The sequence below is a fragment of the Babylonia areolata genome, chromosome 18, assembly GCF_041734735.1.
Source record: "Babylonia areolata isolate BAREFJ2019XMU chromosome 18, ASM4173473v1, whole genome shotgun sequence".
NCBI classification, from domain to species: domain Eukaryota; kingdom Metazoa; phylum Mollusca; class Gastropoda; order Neogastropoda; family Buccinidae; genus Babylonia; species Babylonia areolata.
This window is the reverse complement of record NC_134893.1, coordinates 61,029,157-61,037,971: the sequence shown is the minus strand read 5'-3', so window position 1 is coordinate 61,037,971 and position 8,815 is coordinate 61,029,157. Positions and strand designations below refer to the sequence as shown.

At 40.9% G+C, this 8,815-nt stretch overlaps 1 protein-coding gene across 1 annotated transcript in view; it reads right to left on the bottom strand.

Annotated features, from left to right (window-relative positions):
• LOC143292971 (ubiquitin carboxyl-terminal hydrolase 39-like) overlaps positions 1-6,826 on the bottom strand; it is a 47,058-nt gene extending 40,232 nt beyond the window's left edge. Inside the window, exons 1-3 of the mRNA XM_076603698.1 lie at positions 6,725-6,826; positions 1,071-1,134; positions 327-421 (exon numbers count right to left, since the gene is read on the bottom strand). Coding sequence (XP_076459813.1) covers positions 327-421; positions 1,071-1,134; positions 6,725-6,785 — 220 coding nt within the window. The 5' untranslated portion in view covers positions 6,786-6,826. The remainder of the gene's footprint in view (positions 1-326; positions 422-1,070; positions 1,135-6,724) is intronic.
• Positions 6,827-8,815: the final 1,989 nt, after the last annotated feature.

The following is an 8,815-nucleotide window of genomic DNA, read 5'->3' as shown; positions in this document are numbered from 1 at the left end:
AGTCCATGTACCAACCAGCTAGCTCACAGAACACCAGTGCCTTCCCCCCACCTGCAGTCAAGATCGATGACACAGAGATGAAGTCAGTCGACAAGTTCTGCTACCTGGGCAGCACCCTATGCAGCAACGGAGCCCTTGATGCAGAAGTGACGCTGCGCATCGCCAAGGCCAAGCATGAACTGTCTCACAGTCATAAACTTCATAAAAATGCACTACAATGTGTTGTTTGACCAAAGCACGTTTGGAGTCATACCTTACTTTTTAACTATGGAAAAGGGTCCACAAACTGACAGTAATATATGCAGCACAATACACACTGGAGTTACCTTGAAAATACTTTCCACACACCAGGCAGGCGTAACAATTGATATGTGACAGTGATACTGAGCACAACTTCTCAAAATCAAAGTCAAGCACCGACCTGTTTGAAAAAAAGTAAAATAAAACAAAATAAAAAAACCATACCAAAACCACATATGGATCATCAGATAAAACCTAAGTGTGGACAAAGACACTGAAAAATGAATAACATTAGCCACCATAGCCATATGAATACTCTCTATCTAAATAACATAATGTTCTGCTGACATGAAGTGAAATAAATTTTGAAAATGCAATAAACAAGAAAAAAATATCAAGGGGTTTAGGTTGCCAGAAAAAGAGGGACAAAAAGGGGAAAGATATAGGGACATAAGAGACAAACGGGAGTGTCACCAATATGAAAACAATAAAAAAAATTTAAAAAAGGGGGGGGGGGGGGGGGGCAGGTAAATGGCAATACTGTTTACAGTTTGAACATTCATGTATTAATATTCAGTGGATGCATATATAAAGCACTTTGAGTTAAATTAACATATGACAGGTAAAGCACTCTACCAAATGTCCCAAAATATTCTATCACATTACATTGTCTATAGATGTATCAAATGTGATTTATCAGCTTTTTACCCAAGGATAACACAGATGAACCAAATTGACAGTAATAATTGCAATAGCAGCAGCAACAGAAAAACAATTCTCACTGAATAATAACATTCATAAACTAAAGACAAATTAGGCCAGAGACTTACCTATTGATGGTATCCAGATATGGACAAGACCTGCTTCTGTCAACTCTGCTTTGTTTTGCTGGCACTGAAAGTAAAATTTAGAGCAAAAATAAAATTTCATCTTCAATCACTGTATACAATGCTATCAAAAACAGGTGGAGTGATGACCTAGAGGTAACACGTCCGCCTAGGAAGCAAGAGAATCTGAGCACACTGGTTCGAACCCCAGCACAGTTGCCAGTGTTTTCTCCTCCTCCACTAATACTACTACTAATAATAATAATGGTATTTATATAGTGCTGAATCTTGTGCAGAGACAAATCAAAGCGCTTACGCACCAGTCATTCACACGCATGCATAACTCTAAAACTGGAGAAACTAAAGACAAGGAAGAGGCAGGGAAGGGAGGCTATTTTGGGAAGAGGTGGGTTTTAAAGCCAGACTTGAAAGAGCTGAGTGTGAAGACTTGACGAAGTGAAAGAGGAAGTTCATTCCAATTGCAAGGTCCAGAGACAGAGAAAGAACGGTGGCCAACAGTCAAGTATTAAGTGGTGGTCTGGATGCTATTCATTTGGATGAGACGATAAACCAAGGTCCTGTAAGCAGCATGCACTTAGCGCACGTAAAAGAACCCATGGCAACAAAAGGGTTGTCCCTGACAAAAATCTGCAGAAAAATCCACTTCGACAGGAAAAACAAAAATAAAACAATTAACTGCACGCAGGAAAAAATACAAAGAAATGGGTGACGCTGGGGAGAGCAGCCCGAATTTCACACAGAGAAATCTGTTATGATAAAAAGAAATACAAATACAAATAAAATGAACCCTGTAACAATGATATATCAATTATGGCTTCTTTTTGGGGGATGGGGGGGGGGGGGGGCTCACCATACAATTTTATGTTTTATTTTCCTAACTTCTGGGACTTAATGTCTATTTTTATGTGCATTTAAAGTACATGCTGCACACGGGACCTTAATTTATCATCTCATCCGAATGATTAACATCCAGACCACCACTCAAGGTCTAGTGGATGGGGAGAAAATATCGGCGGCGAAGCCATGATTCAAACCAGCGCACTCAGATTCTCTCACTTCCTAGGCTGACGCGTTACCTCTAGGCCATCATTCCACTGTGCCGTATTTTATGGGTATGCTTTGGGCCATACTAGCATCTTTGAAACTAACGCATCAAATTATGGATGGTGATCAGCAGGTATATCACATTTTTCTAGTGTTGATGAGTTTAGTTTCTTTATGTATCAAAATATTTTGTCTGCTTGATCATTGGAAGCAATGCTGGAAATTCTCAGATTTTTCTTCAAACCCCACTGAATCCACCATTCCAGGCATGTAATTTTACATATTTTACGATTGTCAAGCTTCCCTTCTCAAGTCACATGAAAAGTTTATATCATAATGATATCTGGGCAGTGTTCAATAACTGAATTAGCATCCACTTACACACAGAGGACCTTGGTTGTCGTTGTTTTTTGATGTGTGTGTGTGTGTGTGTGTGTGTGTGTGTGTGCAGAGGAGGGAGGTGGAGTGCATGTTTGTGAGTATGTATGCGTCCTCAAGCAACTCAACAACCACTTTGTTTCAACAATCTCCTTCACCCTTTTCAGTCTGCATATCGTGCTGACCACAGCACTGAAACCACTCTCCTTCACATCCTGAACAATCCACTGCTAGCGTCTGACTCAGGAAAAATTTCCCTTGGACACGTTAGATCATTCAATCCTCCTTTCCCGTCTTCATTTCACATTTGGCATCAATGGCACTGTTCTCAACTGGTTCAAACCTTATCTCACTGATCGGTTCCAGTCTGTCATCGTCGATAATTTCCAGTCTGAACCTGTTAAAATCAAACACGGAGTCCCACAAGGATCTGTTTTAGACCCAGTTCTCTTCACACTGTACACTGCTCCTCTCGCTGAAATTATCAACCACCACAATGTTAGTCATCATTCCTATGCTGATGACACTCAACTTCAGAAGAGTGATACCCCTGAAAAATTGTCCTCGCTCTTGCAAGAAACATCTGAATGCTTCCTGGACATTCAAAACTGGATGACTCTAAATAAGTTACAATTGAATGCAGACAAAACTGAAGCAATGATCATAGGAACTAAACAAAAACTCTTCCATCACAGCTGACAAAATCAAACTTTGCAGTACATCCATCCCTCTTTCCAGCTCTGTCAGGAACCTCGGCGTTGTCTCTGACAACACAATGTCCATGCAAAAACAGATCAGTCAGACAGGTCAATCCTGCTACTGTCAACTGCAATGCATCAGTTCCATTCGGAAATATCTGTCCACAGACGCAACATCTAGACTTGTCGTTTCTCTCATTCTCTCTCGCCTTGACTACTGTAACTCCCTATTGTCTGGATTGCCTGCTTCATCCATTCAGTCCCTTCAGCACATACAAAACTCTGCTGCCCGACTAGTCCTGAGAAAGAAAAGATCTGAGCACATCACTCCTATTTTGCAACATCTCCGTTGGCTCCCTGTCTGAGAGAGAATAAAGTATAAGATAAGCACTCTATATTATAAAAGTATTCACAAATCTTCCCCTTCCTATCTTTGTGGCTGCCTTCACCTCTACACTCCCATCTCGCTCTCTATGATCGGCTTCGGATCCACTCTGTTTACACATACCCAGATTCAAACACTCCACTGTTGGACACCGTTCTTTCTCTGTCTCTGGACCTTGCATTTGGAATGAACTTGCTCTTCCGCTTCGTCAGGTCTCCACACTCAGCTCTTTCAAGTCTGGCCTTAAAACCCACCTCTTCACAAGATAGCATCCCTCCCCTACCTCTTCCTTGTCTTCAGTTTCTTCAGTTTTAGAGCTATCCAGGAGTGTAAATGGCTGGTGTGAAAGCGCTTAGATTTGTCTCTGCACAAGATTCAGCGCTATATAAATACTGTCATTACTATTATTATCATTATTAATATATCTGTCATGCTTAACTCACTCGGGACGACAAGTTTTCTCCCTTGCTTTTCCCCACAGACGGCCCATTTGTAAGGGTTTGGAAAAAAATTACAAAAAATACAAAATACTGTGTAAGAAAATGAAACTTTCAGAACTGGTTTATTACGTGTTGAGCTATTACATATAAAAAGAAATCAAATTTCTCATCTTATTTTTTCAGTTTTGCCATATGTAGAAAATACTGCCAATTTTTCACCCCGAATCACCATACCCATGCTCGCTTTCTGCATTAAATTGGCTTTCTTCTTCGTCATCATCCACCTCTCCAATGTCCGACCCTTCAGTTTGTAGCATTTCAAGTACTTCGGCAACCCTAAAACGTTGCAGTCACAGCCTTCTTCTGAGAAGAGCCCGCTTTGCTCACAGGCTGGCACGCGAGCAGACGACCGGTCAGTGACTTTGTCAGCGTGTGTGCGAGACGGGCCACACATCCCAGGCTGACCAATCATACCATTCGATTGTGGAGTGACCCAGAATAGCGCACTCTGCTTGGCTAATCACAAAATCACGTGTACAGCGCATGATGGAATTTTACTTTCGGAGAATGCTATTCCATTCCTTCGTCCGAAACCGAATACGTTTTGTGTAGGAATGCGTGAGCATTCCTTCGTCCGGAAAGGGTTAATGGAAACTGATACAAGGAGTACTCAAATGGGTACATAAAGTCTGGTCTCATTTTTGGTTTGTTGTTGTTTTTTTCACTCTATGTTTTAGTAAAGGTGGTCGCCACTTTGTGGGTTATTGTATTTAACTATCAACATGAACTTGCTGATGATTCTTATTAAGGTTGGTGCAAGCTGTATGTTTCTGTGTCTTAAAAACCTCTGAATTCTTGACATGGATTTCAAGATCTTTAATATACACATGAATATAATTTGCATGTATATATTATACACAGGATAAAGATGATTAATGCATTTAAAGCTCTGCAAGTCTATTGACCTGGGAGACTAGAGAAATCTCCACCCTTAAATCATCAGACATTGCATTGATCGAATCCAGGCCTCATAAGTCCAATGCTGTAGCACCTTCACTGAATATTTCACAAAAAACACATATGAACACATATATATATATGTCTCTCCACACTCGTTATTCAACAGTTTAGTAATAAGGCTAAAAAACATTCTATCAATGACCCATGATATTTGGACATTTTTCTTCTCTCTCTTTTTTTCTTTCTTTTTTTTTTTTTTTTTTTTGCTGCCTGATCACCTGAACCGTTTCATTAGTATTATTCCCACGCAGCTCATTCCAAGTCCCCCACACACAGCCACACCCAGGTTCGTCTGTCACAGTCCCTACATCGATAGTCCGCAGGGAACCATTGTTACTTTTGTTAGGTCGCCTGGAGGCAACACACCAGAGGAGACCCTGCACTGCTGCGGAGTCACTTTGATGGTGTTCAGTAGTGCCTGTTCTGATTTAATGTACTTAGGACACCACATACTAACTATGTAACTAAGCCCCCTACTGATGACAATAATGTCTAAGTCGCAGAGCCAGACTGAGTGAGCGTCCCCCCAAGAAACCACCACCACATCCCTCCAATGTCAGTCCCCTTTGAATCTGCCATCACTGAAGACCTGACGGGACTCACCCCAAGCACAGAAGTGGAAGGGAATCGAAACTGAAGTCACCATTAGGGAATTAAAGACCACAGAATTTGGGACTTATTTCTTATTGATGATAAAGGAGGAGCATGACGATGATGATGATGATGATGACGATGCTATGGAGGTTGGACATTCTTTTTCTTCCCCTTAACTCTGTGAAGTCACTGTTCACCTGATTCTCCCAGGTCTGTGGGTTGTGTGTCAAAGCCTGGGTCCCTGCAAATGATTTTCCTGTCCATTCTGCAATGTTGTCAGTCCGTTTTTTCTCTCATCCACCCTGTCTCCCTCCCGCAATAGTTCCTTGGAGGATTGTTTTAGCATAGCCATTGGATCTTGTTACGTGGCCACACTTGCTTACCTTTCTTTTCTTAACTTTCTTAACAAACCTTGGGCATTTCCCCATTGAAATAAACTTTCTTAACAGACCTTGGGCATTTCCCCATTGAAATTAAGAGAGCATGTCATTTTCAATCAGAATGGGTTACACTGATTAATCATATGAATCGCGATTGTCATTCTTTCTGGCTTAAAAAGATATGTGGATGAAAAAAAAGCATCTGGATTAAGCTTAAAGTGTGAACTGATATACCATGTAAACGAGCGAAGTTAGGGTCCCCTTATCGCAAACTTTACACCTTTCACTTCGTTCTAGTGCTAAAGTGAACAAAACACTGTTATCAATTGCCTTCATAGTTCATTAAAAAAGTTAACATTCTCATACTGCGTGAACAGCTAACGTTGTAAATATTGGTTAATAGCATTGTAACATATATTCTATATTTCTTCCCGTCCACTCTTTGACAGGCTTTCTTTACGTCTCTTGACAGGGGAAGAAATGTAGATTAACAATGTTGTTTAAACAAATTTACAATTTTCCTGTCTCAGGAACGAAACTAAACGGAAAGAACACACGGAAAGTTGTGGCCCTTATCCCCGTCACTTTTGTTTTCACCAACTGACGATAATCGCCAGACAAAACGCTCACCCTACACAAAGTGTAAAGGCTTCTCCTCTAATTACTAAATATCACAAGGCGTGTTTGCAAACATTACCAACGTCAGGATCTTCAGATAGCTGACGCTTTGCACGGATCTTACTGCCGGCAGTCGCCATCTTGATTATTTGGTACAAAACATTCCACGCCACAAGTGCAGAATTTCATGGCACACGTGTTTCCCCCAAGCCGGTGTACCGCCCCAGAATGACCCCATCCTCAAATCAACTATATGGAGTTTGTCAAGGATAGGCCTGAAATGACTACAGCATGCAGCATGGAGCATCGAGCTCCTATTCAGCACAGTGGCGTGGAGTTAGCATTGGACAATTGAAATGACTCCCTTATTGAGGTATAGAAAAAAGAAGTAAAATCAATGATAAAGAATAACATGGTATATTGCTGGCGGAAAATCAGAGCTCACCACACAAAACACACAGACACAAACGCACATTCCTACATATTACAGCTCCCATCACAGTACGCACACACGTGCGTGCGCGCGCGCACACACACACACACACACACACACACACACACGCACATGCACTCGTACAAGAACACAGCTCTTCCGACACAAACACATAGACACACACACACACACACACACACACACACACACACACACACACACACACGCACATGCACTCGTACAAGAACACAGCTCTTCCGACACAAACACATAGACACACACAGACACACACAGACACACACACACACACACACTACCACCAATTATGAACAGATCTCTAGTGGCATGAACGTGATGTCTACCGTGTTGCTCAGTCTAATGTATTTGCGGGAAAGCCTAGAGAGACTCTTCTATTTTGAAAAGTGTTTGGGCAATGTTTGTTTGGAAATGATGTCATTATTTGTTGGAATTGCAAAGGATCGTGCTCTACCTTTCATGCTAGATTTATGGCCGCTCCCTCTCTTTCTTTTTGTGAGGTGATCAATGTTATGATGGCCTTGTACTTGAATCTTGAGATAGGCCTACTCTATTATACTGTTCTTAGGGTTTCAGATTTTCACACATGTAGATAGCTCGTTGTTGTTGCACTGCCAGCAACCTGTCAGCTCGCTCATTTCTCTTAACATCTGCATGCCCAGGGCAGTATTTTAATGTAAGATTTTGAATCTGAAAGTTGTGTATTCCCTCATGCCACTTTGGGTCCCCCATTCCAGTTCAGTTCAATGTATTGTAGGAGGGTCACTGAGTCAACCAGAACCATGGCATGTTGCATTCCAGGCGTATGAAGAGATGACAGCTGCTGGAAAGTTTGTCAGTGTCACAGCTTCATCTTCCTTTGTCAGGTTGGATGTTGTGACTTTGTATGAGGCATTCTTTTCCCTAATTGTTTTTCCTTTTTGCTTTGCAGTGAATTCCCATCCGGGTTTGCCTTAGTGGTGACTGAGCCATCTGCGTATATGATAACCCCTTCTTTACCGTTTTCTTCCATGAGTAGCTTCATCTCTACATCTGTTCTGCCATCTGGCTATTCCGAAAGTGGGTGAAATGATTGTGTTGAAGAGATATCTGAGGTTTTTCTCCCATTCTATTGTTTCTTTCATGTCTTGTAGCTGGCATACCAGCTGGATTGTGTCTTCTGCTTGTCCCATCCATATATGATCTTCCACATCCTAGACGGCTAACTTTTGGTTCTTTAGTTTCAGTTTCAGTAGCTCAAGGAGGCGTCACTGCGTTCGGACAAAACCATATACGCTACACCACATCTGCCAAGCAGATGCCTGACCAGCAGCGTAACCCAACGCGCTTAGTCAGGCCTTGAAAAAAACCCAAAAAAACAAAAACAAAAACAAAACAAAAAAACAACAAAAAAACAACAACACACACACAAAAAAAAAAACAAAAAACAAAACAAAACAAAAAACGGGGGAATAAATAATAGATAAGCTTGCATAAATAAATAAATAAATAATAATTATAATATAGAAAAAGGTAGTAGTAATAATATTAGTAATGCTAATAAAATGATAATAATAAAACATAAATAAATAAGACAACAATGGTGATAAATAAGCAAATAAATGTAAAATATGAAGACACACATTCACACATACACCCACACATGCATAACAGAAATGCACCAGACATGCAGTTTCACATATATGAAAGCACAGTCAAATA